Source organism: Phacochoerus africanus, chromosome 2, assembly GCF_016906955.1.
Source record: "Phacochoerus africanus isolate WHEZ1 chromosome 2, ROS_Pafr_v1, whole genome shotgun sequence".
Lineage (NCBI taxonomy): Eukaryota > Metazoa > Chordata > Mammalia > Artiodactyla > Suidae > Phacochoerus > Phacochoerus africanus.
Window position 1 is genome coordinate 79804677 of NC_062545.1, and position 22137 is coordinate 79826813.

The following is a 22137-nucleotide window of genomic DNA, read 5'->3' on the forward strand; positions in this document are numbered from 1 at the left end:
TATACGTAGGGATGGCAAGAGTCACGTATAGCTAGTTTCCTCCTCAGATTATAGATTTCTTTTTTCAACTCAATTTCCATTTTCAATTTTTTGAGACTCTTTGGTTCAGCTCAAAGATAACTCCTATATCTCAATTGCATAGCTTGTATCATTAATTTCAGAGATAAGTTATGATAATGAGATATCAATCTTCAATATTAACCAGTTAACCTATAAAGGACAAGATGGCACAACTCCTATGATACTAAGAAATAACAATATGGAAAATACTCTTTGCTGAAGAAACAATGTTGCATGTTTTTGAAGCTGTAATCAGTATCGTTCACCTCTAGTGTATTCTACTTCTAAAGAAAAGATCATGTCACTAGCTTATGAGAAAAGACTCCATGTTGTAATAAACAGACAAAAGACAATCCAAGTACAATTTTTTAATAAAGATAATTACAAAAGATGGAAAAATCAGCTCAGAAAGGCCAATTACTTCTTTAATAGATCAGGTTTTTGACATAATAATGCACATCAATTTTAAATACTATCACATAAAGCATGGTGGAGAAAAGAAATTTTGCTTCATAATTAGAAAACTCACAATAAAACTTGCCAAGAAAAACAAAAACAAAAAAAGAAATTTTGAAAATAAATACAGTCCATGCCAAAGTAGTATAAAACGAAGCCAGATGTCTTCAAAAAGAAAACATTTTTCTTCCCAATATTTTCTCACTTTTTTGTGGTTTCTGAAATTGGTGAAACTCTCAAATTCAAGGGTTGCTGAGCTGTTCTGATTTGGCTCTGTTAAAAGAAGCATTATGAAATATTAATAATGGTACAATCTCAGTTTAAATGCACTGACCAGGACTATGGGCTCATGACAAAAACAAGCTGACAGTGCCTGAGTGTTTTTGGAGTACTGACTGCCTGGATCTTTCTAGTGATTTTACAATCTACTCCTACTTTACAGGATATAAAGACTAGTACAAAATTATTAAGCATGTATTACATGCTTTCTGACAATAAAACTCAATTTTGGTTCTTTTTTTAAAGTATGTTATGCTAGCCAAGTGCTTCTTAAATTTACCTGTCTCGTGACACTAAAAAAAACTGTGTATATAAGAATAAAAAGTACCACAAAGGTTCAGGAGTGCCCATGTAAAAGTAAATAGCAAAAAAAAAGTCTCAGATAAACTGATCCATATTAAGTTACAATACTGATTATTGTAGTCAAGCTACATAAATGAAAAATAAGCAAGTAGATGACATACAAAAGAATGGTTAAGATAATCTATATTGTCTTATGCAACATTACAGACTAAAATTCAGAGCATCTCATAACAACTTAATGATGCTCCCAGGTTCAGTTCAACATTTCTCAAAATACATGTATACACCCCCAACCCTGGTAAATGTGTTAATTATTTTTATAGTATATAAAAATTACTAGGTAAGGAATATACCTTACCCTTTGGTATCTGTTTTTTCACCACTATTGTCCTTGGATTTATCTTCTTCCTTAACATCTAAAAACAAAAAAATTGGGAAGAGATTAACACCTACTTCAAAATATAAAATACATATATTTTAAAATATATCTTACTTAAAATATAAAAAACTGTCATATACAATTGTACTGTTCATGGATTCAATAACTAAATAAGCTTTGTGTGACAGGCTGTGCCAAAATGACAGAGGTTCAATGTGTACTTTGTACTCCTGCCTTTCCAAGTGGTCTTCTATGGGATCAGAGTTACAGTCAGGAAGTGCATGAACCATGAACTTCAGCCTACAGACATGGCAGGGCACTGTGGGAGACCAGGAAAGGTTACCAGGAGGAAGTGACATTTGAGATGTATTCTGAAGAATGAAGAGCTTCTGGGTAGGAAAAGGGGGAAAGTATCTTAAATACAAGCAAAATAGACTTTGAGGAAAGAAAAAATTAGGTTGGGACTTCCCGCCGTGACTCAGTGGTCAGCAAACCCGACTGGAATCCATGGGGGACTCGGGTTCTATCCCTGGCCTTGCTCAGTGGGTTGAGGATCCGGCGTTGCCGTGAGCTATGGTATAGGTCGCAGACATGACTCAGACCCAAGGCAGCTGTGGCTCTCATTCAACCCCTGGCCTGGAAACCTCTATCTGCTGTGGGTGCAGCCCTTAAAAGACAAAAAGACAAAATATAATAAAGAAAGAAAGAAAAAATTAGGTTGGAAGGAAGAGCTAAAAGACCAATGTGGCTGGAGTACTATGAGAAAGAGGTAGTAGAATTAAATGAGCCCAGAGATACAGCAGAGGCTAAATCCCACTGTTTACATACCATTAGTTTTTAACCCTATGTAAGTACCAAAACTATCATTTTAATAAGTTAATGAGATAGTAGGACTAACACTATACACTCAAGATTACTTAAACAAATTAGCCCAAACATGATGAAATTTTCCTTTAGCTAAGCGAATGAACTGAAGTTGTAACGTAATGATTATAATACAAACACATGGCAGTATGGTTTTTATGACATTTGTTTTGGCTTCTGGCTTAATTTTGGATATGCAAACCTAAAAAACTCCAAGAGCAAATAGGATGGGGGGGGAGGAAAAGAAATGACCCTAACTTCAGGTTTTGAACTACGTATTTTAAAAAATGTTTTCTATGGTAATACTTCTTTCCTCTGTAGACTGCAAGATTTTAACAAATGCAAGACCCTATAAGAAGAATTTCATTACCAAATTTAAAAAAAAAAACCCTAAATACCAATTAATATCAGCAACAAAAGTATTTAAGAGCAAAATACTATGAGATTAATCCACCACCAGGCCATTAAGCCAGATCAAAAGGTACTCTCATTTTCAGCAAGAACGGCAATGAAAGATAAAGCACCCTAGTGCACCCATTTCCCCATTTGGAAGAAAAAGCACAGAAAAGACAGATTTTAAAATGAGAAGAAACACCAAAAAGGAAAACAAACAAAATAACCAGACAGGACATACTGACAGTAAGAGAAAAGAAAAATACTAGAAAAATCCTACAGCTAAAGCTAAGTCCTTACCTCAATCATAGCTGGAATTTCTGGATGTCAATCAGTACACAAGAGCAGACTGGAGCCATCATTGTAATACATTGGGAAGTTAAAATTATAAAATGGCAGATAGGGAACAGTAGCCTATAGAGGAGTCAATCCACAAACAAGAATGGAACTATATGTGTCAGATATGTTACAGATTCCTAACTCTCTAATGAAAAAGAACACAAGAGCCAGCTTACTCACAAAACTTCAATGTGACAGGAAAAGGAGGATGGATCAGTTATCCCAGAATCTTGTTTTCTACAAGCTACATGGTCAAAATTAACAGGTCAACTGAAACCTGTGCTCACTGCCATTACTGCACATAGATATCAGGTATCCATCAAGAAATGCACCACGGAGTTCCAGTCATGGCGCAGTGGTTAACGAATCTGACTAGGAACCATGAGGTTGCAGGTTCAATCCCTGGCCTCGCTGCTCAGTGTGTTAAGGATCTGGCGTTGCCGTGAGCTGTGGTGCAGGCTGCAGATGCGGCTCGGATCCTGCGTTGCTGTGGCTCTGGTGTAGGCTGGCCGCTACAGCTCCGAATGGACCCCTAACCTAGGAATCTCCATATGCCAGGGGAGCGGTCCACGAAAATGGCAAAAAGACAAAAAAAGAAATGCACCAGGTGCTGAGAATACAGAGATTTAAGACACTGTATTCTCTAGCCATGAACACGTCAATCCAGCAGAGAGCTACATAAAATCCCTCATGAGGTGCTATACTACGATGTCTTAAAATAAAATAAAATGGGAGTTCCCGTCGTGGCGCAGTGGTTAACGAATCCGACTAGGAACCATGAGGTTGCGGGTTTGGTCCCTGCCCTTGCTCAGTGGGTCAAGGTTCCGGCGTTGCCGTGAGCTGTGATGTAGGTTGCAGACACGGCTCGGATCCTGCGTTGCTGTGGCTCTGGCGTAGGCTGGCAGCTACAGCTCCAATTCGACCCCTAGCCCGGGAACCTCCATATGCCGCAGGAGCAGCCCAAGAAATAGCAAAAAGACAAAAAAAAATAAAAACAAAAATAAAAATTAAATAAAATGATCAAGGTATGTATTAGTGCTCCGGGAACTCAGAAAAAAGATAATACTTTCTGGTAGCAAATTCAATGCCCTAAAGCATCTATTTTCTCAATAAACTGACAGCATTTTTAAAGTTAAGACATCAGAAAGTTATGATCTCCCAGCCCAGCTTCCAAATCCCTTCCTTTCTATAGTTTTTGTTTCCTTCAAACAATTTCTGAACAAAGCCTGAGCCTTTTCAAAATGGTGAAACTGGTATAAGGATAGATAATGTGGCCCTTTTGTGTTTTATTCCTATCAAATAAACTTACAGGCAGTTAAAAACTATCTTAGGATTTCAGCTTTGCTGACAGGCTACAAATGGATCTAAAACTACCTTGTCCTCTCTCTTACCCAATCTGTATCATAATGCAATGTTGACTATTTTAAGCCTATGTCACTAAGAAGAGATCGTTTCCTATATTATAAAAGCAAATGTGACTAATAACATTTAGCTCTAAATAACATGGGGGGGGGTGTCACCTACTTGGCACACCTACCCCCTCTCCAATACCTGTGCAATTGACCTCAGGATCTCGTAACAACTGCAGTGCAGCTCATTTTTAAAAATTTACAATTAAAACACATTTACCTGCTTTTTTGTCCTCTGTTTCCTTCTTGTCTTCTTCAATTCTAGCTTTCTTTGCTCCTTTCTTATGATCAGCCACATTTCTACGGCCTCCTTCCCCTTCGTCCTCTGAATCTGAGAATTCTTCATCACACGCTATCCGTTTGTCTGATGCTCGAACTAATACATTAAAGATTTTTAATATAAAGTCTTGACAAAAGCAATCTCAATGTCTGACAACTGTTATAGTGCACTCCTGCACAAATGAACTAGCCAGTTACAACATTTAAAAGTATAGAAGTTCCCGATGTGGTTCAGTGGGTTAAGAACCAGACAGAGTGTCCATGAGGATGCAGGTTTGACCTCTGGCCTCGCTCAGTGGATTAAGCATCCAATGTTGCTGTGAGCTGTGGTACAGGTTGCAGATGCAGCTCTGATGTAGTGTTGCTGTGGCTGTGGCGTAGGCCTCAGGTACAGCTCTGATTCGACCCCTAGCTTGGGAACTTACATATGCCACAGGTGCAGCCCTATAAAGAAAAAAAATTTGGATAACAGATGCCTAATGATTTTGAGATAAGAACTGAATGTATGGGTTGCTAAATTCTGAAAATACAGCTTTAATCCAGGAGTAATTCAAAGTTACATGAAAAACATTTGGGGATCTCATTAAAAAACAAAACAAACTGCTTAAGAGGAAAAAAAAATTGTGCTTTCCTAATAGGAAGCGGGAATGATATCTTCATATAAAAAGTAACCTTTTTATTTCAGAGCAGAGAGAAATAAAAAATACTGTTAACACCAAGTATAGACCATACAATTATGCTATAAATCCACACATCATAGCAAGTGAAATTAGAGACTGTAACATCAAACAGAAGGTGCTCAATGTCATTCAACTCACTCTACATAAATGGTTCATTTGTGGAAACTTCTGATCATATATGTAGTTATATAAACTGAAATTGCTGATACTCAAATTAGGCTCTGAGACAGTGGAAATTAAATCTATGGAAGATTATAGAGGGCAAGGAAAGACAGTAGTAATAGTATACTCACGAAACGTGAACCACAGTGAGGTTCTTGGGCCACCAAAAAAAAACCTTCAATTTGTAGTGATCTTTTAATAAACCAGAAAATATAACAGAACCCACATAAGGGCACTATCTTACTAGAAATTCTCTTGTCTGGATCTTCTCCATCTTCATCTCCACTGTCTTCATGGACTGCATCTTCCGGAATAGCTTGCATTTGGACACCAGGTGCATGAGGCAACATGCGTAAATTTTCAAATAAACGCTGTCTAAATTACAACATGTACAATTATTAGAAAATATTATTTTCTTTCAAGGCCCTTTTAAATGTAAGAGGAAACATTAAGCAAAAACTGGCTCTTCTATCTAGCTTAACCTATGAAGTAAAATATTATCATTTACTAAACACTGATACTTTACATATTACTAACCCTTAAAATTTACATGATATATATTATTTCACCCCCCATCTTAAGGAGAAGGAAATATAAACACAAAGGCAGGTTAACTTGCCAAATGTCACGGAGCTGCTGTGTGGTATAGAGGACACAAACCCAGGCCTGGGTACTACAATGTCTAACACTTTACTCTTTAAGGTAAAGCGTTATCAAAATGTTTCAATACAGATAAATTTCATTTTCGTGTAAAGCAAGAAAGTTATCCAGCATCGGTGCACTCTGGCTTGAATTTGTTCCGCGGCTTGGAATTTTCATATGCTGCAAGCCAGCCGCAAAGTAAGAAAAATCTATATTGACTAATACAAGATGTAAATTTTGTTTTGTTTTGTTTTTTTAGGGATGCACTGGCCGCATATGGAGTTTTCCCAGGCTAGGGGTCCAATCAGAGCTGAAGCCGCCAGCCTACACCACAGCCACAGCAATGTGGGATCCGAGCCACCTCTGTGACCTACACCACAGCTCACAGCAATGCCAGATCCTTAAACCACTGAGAGAAGCCAGGGATTGAACCCGCAACCTCAGTTTTCTAGTCGGATTCGCTTCTACTGCGCCATGATGGGAACTCTGAAAACTCCGAAAATGTATGAATCCCATACATTTTCCATTATCTTATAAAATTAAATCAATAAAGTTTTCAACTGCTTTTGACAAAGATAAATACCTTACATATAAAGTTTAACATGACCTACTGCACTTGGCCTTCGAAAGGCTCCTAAAGCTATATCAAGATGAATGTTTATCAAATCAATTCAATGATGTCTTACTTTATCTTTTCCATATATTCTGGAGTGTTCTGGTTTGTCATGTTTGAAGGACTAATATGCAGCTTGAAGTCCGGTCCAAAATACTCAAAGTAATCATTATATGGCAATTCTATTAAAAACAATGGAATGGTTACATATTAAAAGCTCAGTTTTCACACAAATCCATGCACAAAATCCAGATTGAAGTCGTGATATATTTCCAGAGAAAATGTTGAAAAGTGAACACAAGTGAACTCATTAAGTGACCTTCTATTTACATGGTTTCTGAATCTACTCTAATCATCTAACCATTTAGTTCTATAAACTGACAGTTCACCCAATAAAGACATCATAACAAGAACATTTACCATTGGGAATCTCACAATCAAGGGCGACTGCGGTCTCATATGTCCAACATCGAGCAACATTACGGATTGTGTATCCACCTCCTCCCAGCATTAATAACGGTAAATTGAAAGTTTTTACAACTTCCACACATTTAGCGTGACCTAAGACAAAGAGGATTTGGGTAATGATACATCTGCACATTGTTAGCAGTTGAAAAAAAGAATTTTAAAAAGATAAATACTAAATTTTTACTCAACCAAAACTGCTTTTTTAAACATTTAAAAAACAAATAATATATAAAAATTTCAAGTAAATTTGTAGCCTAAAGCTCTTTATCAAACACCTTTCACATAATGATACACAAAACACAGTAAGACCTAACTGGCTATGTTAGCAAGTGTCCTTGACAGAAAAGTCAAACATACACCTATATTAAGATTAATGAATATAACATTTTTGTTGATGGGATGTGAACACATTATGTTCATGTGAGGTGACCTGGGGAAAAAAATAAGTGAGGTTACAATGAAGCATTAAGCACAATCTAATCTAAACTGATTTGTTACCACATTACTCCACAGACATAAAGAGAAGAATTATTTAAGGCTATACAGGTTTAATTGTAGGTTATATTTATTTATTTAGTCTCTTTTAGGGCCGCACCCACGGCATAGAGCTCCCAGGCTAGGGGTCAAATCAGAGCTATAGCTGCTGGCCTACGCCACAGCCACACCAGATCCAAGCTGTGTCTGTGACGTATACCACAGCTCATGGGAATGTCACATCCTTAACCCACTGAGCAAGGCCAGGGATTGGACCTGGGTCCTCATGGATACTAGTTAGATTCGTTTCTGCTGAGCCATGACGGACACTCCTAATTGTAGGTTATCTTTAGATAGTAGTATTATGAATAATTTTCTTAACTTAAACAACTTTAACCAATTTCTATGTGTAGAAATATCAATATAAAGTAAACTTAACATAAAACATTTCCTTTAGATGACCTAGTTCAATAACCAAGTACAAGTTACCAGTAACTTCTTGGATTATCATCATTAAGGAATATAATTCAATATTTAAAGTAACAAAAAAAATCCTTTCATTATAGAAGACATTGATGTGTTAAATAATATTTGGAAAAAGCAAAAAAATACAAAGAAAAAACTACCTAAAACTCTTATTATCCAAAGACAGCTTTCTGAATACTCTCAATTCTTTGAGTTAATTTGTTTTCTTCATTTAACTATACTGTGAGCATTTTCATTAAGTATTCTTCAATAGTTGCATTACATGATTCACAATCCAATTTTTATTACTGCAATAGAAAAATTCAAACTTCTTAAAAGAGATGAAAACCATCTGGGTATTTTAAAAGACTTAACAAACAAAATGTCAACTTAAAAAGACTTCCAAGCAAAGAGAGCTGCTGGCTAACCAAAAGACATTTACTTTTCTTTCATCTTAAAACCTGATAAAAAAAAATATAAAAATAGGGATTTTTTAAAGGCTAAAACCTATAAAAATGAAGAGTGGGAGAACATTCAACAGTAACAATATAAATGAAAAGAGAAAGGAAAGGATGAGAGGTACACTGACTTAGCAGACCTGAGAAGTGTGAATTGAAGCTGGCAGTGGAGAAAGCTCGGACTCATGTTTAAGACTTGGGATTGCAAACATCCTTATGTGCTTTTATACAAGTGAAATGCTATCAGTCAGTTGAAATATAATGTAGACTTACAGTTAAAAGTAAAATGCTGCAGTACATAATCATGAAAGCTATTACTTTTAAGTACAAAGGCATTAAGAACCTTCAAATAGTTTAAACAAAAAAACTTAAAATGTTAATACACATTTTAAGTGTGTATTAGGTAGATCTTGAGAAGATCATATCCATTTTGAGGAAATAGATGGTTATTGGAACATTAAGTTCAACAATATGAAACTGCTATTTGTCCACTTTTGATATCAAGAATAGGAGCAATTAATTTCAAATTGTTCAATCCAACTCAAGCAAAATATAATTCTAATGCCACCTGGTATAGGAGCCATCGTAGCATTAAATAAAATAGCCCTTAATACCTGTACTTAATTATTAAATTCCATTTAGGACAAAGTTTTAGGAAAAGATTTGACTTCACATTTTATGACAAAATTCAAAGCAGATCTTCAACTTGTTATCTAAAAGTTCACAAGGAAAACAACTCCAAAATCAGGTACAATATCCACGACAAATCACTACTAACTTACATACTAAATTTTAAGAATTTATTAAATAAGTTCTCAGGTTTATTCTTAGACCCTAGCAGTTCATTCCATAATGGTCTTTACTTTGATCTGGACCTCCATCATATGTTGACTTCAACACTCAGATGCAAAGAACAGCTGTATGTTCTACCAGGTCTACAGAGGAAATTTGCCCAAACAGGAACAAGTCAGAAGGCTACTCTTCAAGAAGTGAAATGGATAGAATACTTGATGCATCTCAACATAATGAACTGTTTGCAGACAATGCTTGTTATATGAATGAGTACAGAGAAAACTAAGGAAATAAAAAAACTGTGCAGGAAAAACAAGTTACATAAAAGGAAAACCAAATTAAGTTGAAACATAGTTTAATGCTGTTGATGATGCCATAAACAATGAATATCACAACAAAAATTCTAGTATAAATACCAGAAAAATGTAAAAATGGAGATACTGAAAGGGTAGTATGCATACTTTGGGGCCAAAGTGGTGAAAGAGCTAAATCCCTCTTCTTCAACAATGGAAAGTGATTATACAAGGTTAAAATTAAAAGTTAACAATAATAAAGCTCATGTGTTATTTAAAGAAAGGTAAGCACCAAAAGAAACAAACAAAAATGCTGAAAATTATTCTAAGTGTAATATGTGGTATCTGAAAAATGAATAATGAACAAACATAACTAAAAAGAAAACAGTCATAGATATAGAGAACAAACAAGTGTTTTCCAGAGGGGAGAAGAGAAAGAGATAGGGAAGAGTAAGAGATATAAACATTGCTACAAAGTAAATGAGCCACAGGTATGAAATACAGAGTATGGGGAATACAGTCAATAGCATAATGTTTGTATGGTGACAGATGACAACCAGACTTCTTATGGTGATCATTTTGAAATGTATCAAAATATCAAACCACTATGTTGTGGACCAGGAACTAACATAGTGTTGTAGGTCAATTATACTTCAAAACCAAACAAAACCCGTCGTGGCTCAATCTGACTAGGAACCATGAGGTTATGGGTTCGATCCCTGGCCTTGCCCAGCGTTGCTGTGAGCTGTGGTGTAGGTTGCAGATGCGGCTAGGATCCCGCGCTGCTGTGGCTCTGGTGTAGGCCAGTGGCTCCGATTAGACCCCTTAGCCTGGGAACCTCCATACACCATGGGAGCGGCCCTAGAAAGGGCAAAAAGACAAAAAAAACAAAACAACAAACTCATAAAAAGAGATCATATTTGTGATTAACAGAGGCAAGAAGTGGTGGAGGAGAAATTAGATGAAGGCAGTCAAAACGCACAAACTTCCAGTTACAAGCTAAGTATTAGGGATATAATGAACATGGTAATAACTAACACTGTATGTTATAAATCAAAGTTAAGAGAATAAATCCTAAGAGTTCTCATCACAAAGAAAATTAAAATATACATATATTTTAATCTATTTACTTAATGTATCTATAGAACATGATCAATGTTCACTAAACCTACTATGGTAATCACTTCCTGTTTGCAAGCCAAATCATTATGTGTACACTTAAGTTTATACAGTGCTGCAACGATATCTCAATAGAACTGGAATAAGAAACAGAAGTTTAAAAAAAAGAAAGCTGCCTCAGCTGGCACTGCAACAAGCCTTGTTAAAACTATTCATGTATGGGAGTTCCCGTTGTGGCTCAGCGGTTAACAAATCCAATTAGGAACCATGAGGTTGTGGGTTTGATCCCTGGCCTTGCTCAGTGGGTTAAGGATCCAGTGTTGCCGTGAGCTGTGGTGTGGGTTGCAGACGTGGATTGGATCCTGCGTTGCTGTGGCTCTGGCATAGGCCTGCGGCTACAGCTCCGATCTGACCCCCTAGCCTGGGAACCTCCATACACCACGGGAGCGGCCCAAGAAATGGCAAAAAGACAAAAAGACAAAAACAAAAAACAAAAAACTATTCATGTATGAATGTATATATAAATTTGACAAAATAAAAGACTAATTTACTCAAACAAAATTAACTGTAGTTATAAAAATCAATTCTAAATACACATGGCAAAAACCCATAAAAAACAAAATATATAGTTCCGTGTTAAAATAGCAGGTAAAAATTTACAAGGACAATTTTTATGGGAAGTTCTCGGGAATAAAAAACTTTTTTCTGGGCTTATCACCCCTTAGGTTGCTTACCTTTGACTGTCAGATTGAAGCAACCAAGTCTATCACCAGATAATGAGTCAGCACCACATTGTAACACCACAGCACTAGGTTGATACATCTCCATCACTTTTGAGATAATCTATGTACAAGGTAATAAATAAGGTAATAAATGTTAGTATCTCTAAACAACATTTAAAAATTCCTTTTTGTTTCTGAAAATAGTAATACTTACAGGTTTAAATATCTGCCCATATGATTCATCATCTATACCATCTCTCATTGGAAAATTGACAGCATAGTATTTGCCTTTTCCTGCACCAATATCCTGAAATACAGAGTTAAATAGATCTTAGAGAATATTTCACAATAAAAAGTTTGACATATTTATTAAAATATTTTTTTTTTAATTAAAAGGTCTGGGTAACAAGGCCCAATTTTTTTTTTTTTTTGTCTTTTTAGTGCCGCACCTCAAGTACATGGAAGTTCCCAGGCTAGGAGTCGAATCGGAGCTGTAGCTGCTGGCCCACACCACAGCCACGCGGGATCCAAGCTGTGTTGGCAACCTACACACAGCTCATAGCAACACCCGATCCTTAACCCACTGAGGAAGGCCAGGAATCAAACCCGCATCCTCATGGATGCTAGTCGGTTTCGTTAACCACTGAGCCATGATGGGAACTCCTTCTTATTAATTAATTAATTTATTTATTGACTTTAAAGCCCAATTCTAAATTCACCTTGTAGGTTAAGAAAGGAAATAATACAGAATAAGTACATATTTCAACATTTATGGATTGCTTATAAAGCTGTAAAGACCCAAATCCAATTAATCTGTAATGATTATTCTAGAGAGAAAAGAAATTTAACACAGTTAAAGGCAATTAAAAGTTAAATATTATACTAATCCAAGAAATTTGTCATAAAACATACAAGACAACTTCATGAGCAAAACGGTAGGAAATATAAACTCAGAGCCAAAGAACCCTGCACGAGCTGGGTTCCAGCTACACAATACACTTAAAATATGTATATACATATATGACATATGCTTATTTTATTTATATTATGCCATGCACATGTGTATCTATGTATGTATATGTTTATATAGATATATACCCATAAACAGGTGACCCCTGAACACCAGGGTTAGGGGTATAGCGGTAAAAAAGAAAAAAAAAATTAAGGAAAAGCTAGTCATGTCATGAATGCATAACATACAGGTAGATATAGATATATAAAACGTGTTAACTATGTTATGTTATCAAGAAGGCTTCCAATCTACAGTAGGCTGTTAGTATGTATGCTTTGGGGGGGTTCACAGTTATATGCAGATTCCTGAGTGCATGGGAGTCACCACCTTGATCTCCTTGTTTTTCAAAGGTCAACTGTATAATGCCTCAATATAGATGAATCTTCAGGATTACGAAAACAAATACAAGTTCTTTTCTGGTCTCTCATGGAACGACCTCAGCTTGAATCCATTTTTTAAAAAAAGCACAGTTTTCCTTTCAATATAATAGTTACTATGATCCAATTTTTTTTTTCGTCTTTTTTTTTTAAAGGGCCGCACCTGCAGCACATGGAGGTTCCCAGGCTAGGGGTCCAATCAGAGCTACAGCTGCCAGCCTACACCACAGCCACAGCAATGCCAGATCCGAGCCACGTCTATGATGTACACCACAGCTCACAGCAACACGGGATCCTTAACCCACTGAATGAGGCCAGGGATTGAACCTGCAACCTCATGGTTCCTAGTCAGATTTGTTTCCACTGCACCACGACAGGAACTCCCTGTTCCAACTTTCAATGAAGAAAAAGCATGGAATTACAAACCTACAACTGTTCTTAAAGAATCTATAAATACAAATTATACAAATGTGTGGGCGAACTAAGAAATTGTGAATCCCTTGGCTTCTGCACTGAAAATACAGTTGGAATGTACACTGACACTATGATTTCAGAATAAAGTTGGTCAGCACTTCTCACTTCAGCTAAGGGTGGTAACTCAGAGCTGTGGCCTTTGACCAAGTTTTATCACTTCCATTTCTTATTCCACAACTGCTTCTTTATCACACCTTTGGGCTTTTTCTTCTAATTAGCACAGTTTTAATAATGACTGAAGCTCAGGCTAGTCTTCTTTTCTCATTTAGAATGAATTGTCTAATAGAAAAGGTAATGTTTATTAAATTACACTTGAGTTTCATATAAGTTCCAACATAACTACACATATAATGTAACAATTGATTTTACTTTCCTAAATTCGGGGGACACCTTTATAATATCCACAGGAAAAAAACTGATGTTTCACACAGGGAGTATAAAATCTTAAGAAAAGAGATGTTTAATGTCATTCCTAATTTTTTAAAAACACATTCTCCAATATTCTCCAGCAACTTCCAACAACTATAAGCACACTGTCAGAAATTAAGACAGAAGCCTCCATTTGCCACTTCCAGATTAATTAGAATTATACTGCAAAGATGCTACCTTTCTTTAAGCTTAAGGCTGTGAAAGCTTTTTGCTTAATTCCCACCAGAATGCAATGGTTAAATACAAATGACTCCCTACCCACTTAGAAGTAAAAATAGGTTTCTACATCTCAACTCTTACGGAAGGAGCACCATCTTGTGGTCAAATAATAAAAAGTCATACTTCAACATGCTTGTAGTTTGGTTCAAAAAACAGAAACTAAAACCTCTGGAGAGACGAAAAATAACCTTCAAGAGCACCATATGAAAGAAGGTTAACAGAAAGATAATAGAAATAAATGCATTTAATGTAACAGGCAAGCAGGATAAGTTATGATACTTTCTCTCCCCAAAGGCAGAGTATATGTATGTGTATCTATGTGTATTTATATATACACACATTACAAATTTCAGAATCCTAAGGACAGAAGAGATCAAAATTAGTTCAATTAAATAAAAACCAATCATAAAGGGAGGAAGTACAAAGAACCTTAAAAGACTCCATCAATTATTTTTTCCACAATCTTTATATATTCAACAGCAATACAGGTTACCATCAAGTAGGTGTTGAAGCTTCAAACTAAACATCAAGAAAACTGCCTTCCTGCTTTGTGGATGTTCAAAAATATTTATTCACTCAAAGAATACAGCTCAGTAAAACAAAGTCCTTTAAGTTCCCATTAAATTTTTGCTTATCGTCAGCAAGTGAATTCTAACAGATGTTACAGCATTTAAAATGACTTAATTCTTCATAAAAGCTTCAAATTAACGATTTGAAGGATTTGTAGGATTACTAACCTCCTAGGTTAATTTCCTAGCATATATTCAAACAGAACTTAATCTTACCCTCAAGTCTCCTGTTCCAGGAAAGTATTCCCCATATTTATGGAATGATACAGTCATTACACGATCTGTTGTATAAAAAGCTTCTTCAACACCATCACCATGATGGATATCAATATCAATATATAAGACTCTCTGATGATACCTGAAAACAAAGCCATAAGTAAGTTTCCAAAAAGGTTTAAAGATGGAAAGAAAGAACCACCATGGATTTAAGAAACGTATATTTGAGCTCCCGCATTCCAGAATGTTTAATCCTTTTTCTTTTCTTCATTTTCAGTCTAAGACACCATTCAAAGAGACCATCCTGAAGTTACAGTTTGAGCCTTGGAACTTTAATCTTCCCTTTACACCCAATCTAAGTGAGAAAACGTATAGTACATGTTTCTATATATTAATAACTGAAGTTATTAATAATATAACTATTACAGTAATATAATATATAATAATGTAGTATATGTTTCTATATAGTAATAACTTACACCTTTCTTTGAGCCATGCCCACAGCATGTAGAAGATCCCAGCCCAAGGATCCAACCCGTGCCACAGCAGTGACCCAAGCTGCTTTAATCTTCCCTTTACACCCAATCTAAGTGAGAAAATGTATAGTACATGTTTCTATATATTAATAACTGGTTAATAATAATATAATTTTAACTATTATAATAACATAATATGTAATAATACAGTATATGTTTCTATATAGTAATAACTTACACCTTTCTTTGAGCCACGCCCATAGCATGTAAAAGATCCCAGCCCAGGGATGCAACCCATGCCACAGCAATGACCCAAGCTGCTGCAATGATCATGCCAGATTCTTAAACTACTGTGACACAGGGGAACTCCTAATAACTGAAGGTTATAGCTTAAGACTGTTACTTTAAAACACCTCTCTTGTAAATCTTCAGCATTAAAAGATAGGATTTCACAATCTATAGTTCATAGACCAAATTTGGACAACAGTTTCCTTTTGCACAGCCTTTGAGATAAGAATAATTTTTAACATTTTTTTACATGGCTGAAACATAAAATCAAAACAAGAAGTCTGTGACATGTGACAACTAAATGAAATTCAAATTTCAATGTTCAGAAGCAGAGTTACTGAAACATGGCCACGCTTGGTTCAAGTACTGTCTATAGCTCCTGTTTCATTTCAGCTGAAGAAGAGCTGTGACAGAAACCACAACTGGTACTCTCCTCACTTCATGGTGCTGGTCGGAGCACTATAAATCTCAGTAATGCAGTTATAATTCAGATGCACTTTAAGAGCCACCTGTATTACCATACTGAACATCCTACAACCAGTGCATATCCATGTCAAAACAAGAAGGAAGGAAAGTGAACTTCACGTATCATCCTTTCAAGGCATAATAAAGCCAGGATTATTACAGAGTTAGATGGCAGAGCACTGTGTTGATTTTACAATGACATCATGGCCATGTTAAAAGAATATATTAAGTTGCCATTACCAGACTAAGCACTCATAAGCATATCCTCAACTTGCAGGAAAGCAACATTCAAAAAAACTTAGGAAATAAAAACCAAGGTCTCAACATAGAATTTTTCACAAAAATAAAAACAAAGCATAACCAAAGTAAGTGTTTATAAACTGTCAATTAATTAATCATGTTTACACCAGTTGAAGAAATGTGTCCACAGAAACTAAACTGCACTTGTTAAGATTATTAGTATGTGGGCAAGAACTGCTTCTCAGAGATGAATTAAACATCAATACTGGCACCAACATCAATACTGAATTAAAAAAACAAGGCAGGAGTTCCCGTCGTGGCGCAGTGGTTAACGAACCCGACTAGGAACCATGAGGTTGCGGGTTCGGTCCCTGCCCTTGCTCAGTGGGTTAACGATCCGGCGTTGCAGTGAGCTGTGGTGTAAGGTTGCAGACGCGGCTCGGATCCCGCGTTGCTGTGGCTCTGGCGTAGGCCGGTGGCTACAGCTCCGATTCAACCCCTAGCCTGGGAACCTCCATATGCCGCAGGAGCGGCCCAAGAAATAGCAACAACAACAACAACAACAACAATAACAACAACAAAAAAAAGACAAAAAAAAACAAACAAAAAAACAAGGCAAATGATTTCACATGGTTTTCCTTGGCTTTCAATTAATCAACTGACACAGCTCAGGTGTTTACTGAAGGAGTCAATATCAATTTTTTTTTTATCTTTTGTCTTTTTAGGGCCACACCTGCGGCATAAGGAGGTTCCCAGGCTAGTGGTGGAATCAGACCTGTTAGCTCCCAGCTCACACCACAGCCATTGCAACCCAGGATCCGAGCCAGGTCCACAGATCATGGCAATGCCGGATCCCCAACCACTAAGCAAGGCCAGGGATTGAACCTTCGTCCTCATGGATGCTAGTCAGATTTGTTTCCACTAAGCCATGATGGGAACTCCCCAATACCAAATTTTAAGCGGCTGAAAAATTAACCTCTGTAAATAATATACATAGAATAATTTCAGGCAAGAACACTTTCAAAGTCAAGAAAACACTAACTTGTTACAATGTGAAGTAGAATATGCTAACAACTAATGATGGTAAAAAAATAAAATCTAACTTTGTGAATCTCCAAAATCAAAAATACCCTTACAGATTTCACTCTAACTGCAGTCAAAGATAACTTTAAAACTCCTTTAGCAACTTAGAGATAATTATCTCCATTTGTAGAGAACACAGCTCCCTTCTAAGTGGAAGCTAGGCAGTAAGCTAGTCTCAATAGGTAAACAAATTCCTTTAACACTGGTTTCATATTTTTGCCTTCAAAAGTTAAATTTATAAAAAATTTTTCCTAATTACAGCTATAACTCAAATCTAAATTGCCAACTATTTCTAATTTTTTTTTTTGGTCTTTTTCTAGGGCTGTACCCACGGCACATGGAGGTTCCCAGGCTAAGGGTCCAATCGGAGCTGTAGCCGCCGGCCTACACCACAGCCACAGCAACGCCAGATCCACACCATGTCTGTGACCTACATCACAGCTCATGGCAACACTGGATCCTTAACCCACTGAGCGAGGCCAGGGATTGAACTCACAACTTCATGGTTCCTAGTTGGATTTGCTGACCACTGAGCCACGACAGGAACTCCTAGTATTTTTTAAAAAGGTACTTAATGGAGGAGTTCCCGTCGTGGCGCAGGGGTTAACGAACCCGACTAGGAACCATGAGGTTGCGGGTTCGGTCCCTGCCCTTGCTCAGTGGGTTAACGATCCGGCGTTGCCGTGAGCTGTGGTGTAGGTTGCAGACACGGCTCGGATCCCGAGTTGCTGTGGCTCTGGCGTAGGCCAGTGGCTACAGCTCCGATTTGACCCCTAGCCTGGGAACCTCCATATGCCGCAGGAGCGGCCCAAGAAATGGCAAAAAGACAAAAATAAATAAATAAATAAATAATTTTTTTTTTAAAAAAAAGGTACTTAATGGAGTATCAGATATTGATAGGCACTTCTCATTCTTCATAATCCAAGGACTGGGCGAATTTCCTGTACTTCTACAATGGTTGGAATGAATCCATAGACAATAACAATTAACTATTTCAAATTAATGTCTACTTTTTTTAAAGCCATAGATTTTTAGTTTTAATTGAAACATTTTTTCATAGGAAAAATAGCAACACAAATTAACTTACTTTAGTAACTCAAGGATGGCAAGCACAATATCATTAACATAACAGAATCCTGATGCTTCTGATTTCTTAGCATGGTGTAATCCTCCAGCCCAGTTAACAGCCATATCAGTTTGTTGTCGGTTTAACTTCACAGCCCCAGCTAACAAACAAGACAGGTGAGACTTTTTAAATGTTTAAAATAAAAAATTAGTATAACTAGATAAAAGCCCCATGCCATGTATAAGTAAAAGAGTACAAAATCGTAGAAGGTAAGGATTACTGTCTAGGGCACTAAGAGTTTCTTCAGATAACTATTCTCCCATAGCTGTGATCTGATTAAGTAAGAGCATGTAGGTGGAAAGTGGTAGTGACAATGGCAGCTAGAAGAAAGAGAGGAAAAAAGAAGCCTAAGTGAAAATGCAAGTAAAAAAACTGAAAATTTCAAAAAAGTTTGAGCCATTATGATCACAAAACACGGAGGGACGAGGGTTTAAAGATTACTGTACTCTACCATGAATATTTCTACTTGTTATTAAAATCCGCCACTATTAAAACTTGTTTTAAAGCAAAAGATACATTTCAAGTTTAAATCAACTTTTAAATTTGATCGAATCTGGACACTTACCAACTGAGCCACCAGTTGAAAGCTGACAAAATTCAAAGAGTCCATCAAACACTGGACAATCCTCTCCAACATTAACTGTGGAAGATGGATTTCATTAATTTCAATCCATTCTGTGAATTAATGAAAGTCTTTTCTTACAAAAACTATTTCCTACAAATATTTTTGTTTGATAGTCATAAAACATACACATCATAGTAGTAATCTGAAGTTTGCAATTTTATCCAATTTTTATCCAATTTTATCCAAGTACTATGTGTGAAATATCACCACCAATTCTTAGCAAGATTATTTGTGGCATCTATCTGGCTTATTAACAAGAAATCATAGCTATTAAAATATAAAAGGTATTTGGTGTTATTCTGTTTAGGATTCAGCATTGTCACTGCTGGGATTTGGGTTCAATTGCTGGTCTGGGAACTTCTGCATGCCATGGGCGCAGGGTGCTGGGGCAGGGAACACACAAAACAAAAACCCCAAAACCCCAAAAATCCATAGGCTTAAAATTTCTAGGCATCTCTCCCTATATACACAGCTATACATTAATCAAGACTAAGAAGTTTAAACAAATAACTTCAACAGCGTTATGGTTTACATTCTTTAAAACATAAGTACTCAGAACATCCATTCCAAAAAGATACAACTGGCTGCCTATGTCCAAGGTTAGCTTTGGTTGATCTTGAAAGATGATAAGTATTATTAACTAAGCTCATGAAGGCCAAGATACAGAAGGTACAGAAGGGAAATGAAGCATGGGGAGACAACACATGGAGATACACAACACAACATACTTAGTTCCTTACTGAGAGACTGAAGGAGACACAGATGCTTATAACCCATTTTCAGTCTCTCCTCACCTTGCCTTTTTTAATCTTTTCAAGAAAAAAGGTCATTATTTTATATAGCTTTGTACACCCTTAATTTATTAACACCATAAAGAATAAATTTTAGCCTCTTGCTGCTCAGATAGGGTCATAATCTTAACACAATTCACTATTACATAAATTTTAAACCAATCCTGTTCATTCATTTGCCGTAGGGTTACCCATGACTTCTTTATCTAAGCCTAAATACCCACTGAAAAAACAGAAACAGGTGTTCCCCTTGTGGCACAGTGGAAACAAATCTGATTAGGAACCATGAGGTTGCAGGTCCAATCCCTGGCCTTGCTCAGTGGGTTAAGAATCCAGCATTGCTATGAGCTGTGGTGTAGGTCACACATGCAGCTCAGATTCTGCATGGCTGTGTCTGTGGCACAGGCTGGCAACTGTAGCTCTGACTGGACCCCTAGCCTTGGAACCTCCATATGCCATGAACGCAGCCCTAAAAAGCAAAAAAAAAAAAAAAAAGATAAATTTATAAAAAAAGGCAACAAATATTATCTATATTATAGCATTTTATTGAATCAAATGAGATAATCTATTCTAGAAATGTACATAAAGTTCTATGAATTTATGAGATGTTTAGAAACTACACTTAATTATTACTGAAATTGTTTTTTAAAAAAATCATTACTGAAGTTCAACAATAAAAACACTGATGAGAATGAACTCCAGTATCAAGCATCAAAAGATAACATTCTAGTCATTTTAGAATGACATTGCGCATCTTCAAGCCAACCAATCTCTAATAAAAAAAACTGTTTTTATCTACAAGAGAACACTATGTAGAAGAGAATCAAAAGCTTCACAAATATCACAAAACTAAGTGATGGACAGACAGTATGTACAGCTGTCCCTTGGTATCCTTAGGGGATTGGTCCCAGGACCCTGAGGACCAAAATCTGGCGATGTTCAAATCCTTTATATAGTATTTGCATATTCCTGTGGCAATCTTCCCATACATTAAAATCATCTCTAGATTACTTACATACATACCCATACAACATAAGTATACAGTTGCAAATACGATGTAAATAGTTGCCAGCAGGAAGCAAATTCAGGTTTTATTTTTTGGAACTTTCTGGAATAGTTCGGATTAACTAAAGCACACAAATAGATAGGAGGTATACTCACCAGGCTTAGGCCAAAGTACAATCAATTTTTTTAAAAGCTGGAGAGTGAGGTTTCCCTACTGATATCCATTATCCCAAAGTTAACAAGGAACCAAAACAAAGCAGAGAACATCCAAATAGCTTTGGTAGTTTGGTGGACCAATAGGCTTCAGATAGGTTGTTTTACTTAAATAGTTTTGGTGTTATTACACTGACTTTTCAAATCAATAAATAATTAAAATAGATCAGGAAAAAATACCTAGATTTGGAAAAATCTAATTATAAGCTTCTAAAAGTACTCATTTATACTTATCACTACTAATGTATATTTTTAACACAGAAACGTACATCTCTGCATCTGCTTACTATACTCAGACATGTTATCTGGCCTTATTGAACGTAGAAATTTGATGTATTCATCACTGTGGTATTTTGTCATTTCTTCAGCAGTGGCTTTATGGGGCCTCTGTGAAGAAAAATAAATGTCAGAACTGCAGAATTACAACTGGTTATATCAAATACAAAGTATACAATTTCCCCTAACGATACTCTCGAAAAAGAATTAGGTCTGTCAGGACAAAATAGATAAAATTCTAAAGCTAATCTATATTTATACATGTGTGTTTTAGGAAACAGTAATCATAGCCAAAAATAATTCATATTCCTATAAAAAGATTAGGGAGGTCTAACACCAACTATGAATTAGTCACTCCTTTTATTTTAGTGGAAATAAGTCAACTCTTCTCAAGACAAATCCATGTTCATACACTCTCCTTTCTCATATTATCTTTATTAACCTTCTGCTCTATATCCAGCAATTTCATCAATGACCAATAAACTTCAGTAAGGATGAGACTCATTCAGATAGAATGGATTCATTCTCTATAGTCTGTTCTAATCTCTCTTCCTTTGACTATCCTAATGATCCTAGTTCCTAGGAGGGTAATTTCATTTATGAC

The 22137-nt window shown here is 36.3% G+C and overlaps 1 protein-coding gene across 1 annotated transcript in view; it reads right to left on the reverse strand.

The window, feature by feature from the left end:
* Positions 1-408: 408 nt before the first annotated feature.
* The window catches only part of HDAC2 (histone deacetylase 2), a 34590-nt gene continuing 12861 nt past the window's right edge, over positions 409-22137 (reverse strand). Inside the window, exons 3-14 of the mRNA XM_047762999.1 lie at positions 21527-21644; positions 19189-19263; positions 18585-18723; positions 14946-15087; positions 11864-11956; positions 11662-11770; positions 7279-7419; positions 6932-7040; positions 5848-5978; positions 4703-4858; positions 1457-1514; positions 409-789 (exon numbers count right to left, since the gene is read on the reverse strand). Coding sequence (XP_047618955.1) covers positions 759-789; positions 1457-1514; positions 4703-4858; positions 5848-5978; positions 6932-7040; positions 7279-7419; positions 11662-11770; positions 11864-11956; positions 14946-15087; positions 18585-18723; positions 19189-19263; positions 21527-21644 — 1302 coding nt within the window. The 3' untranslated portion in view covers positions 409-758. The remainder of the gene's footprint in view (positions 790-1456; positions 1515-4702; positions 4859-5847; positions 5979-6931; positions 7041-7278; positions 7420-11661; positions 11771-11863; positions 11957-14945; positions 15088-18584; positions 18724-19188; positions 19264-21526; positions 21645-22137) is intronic.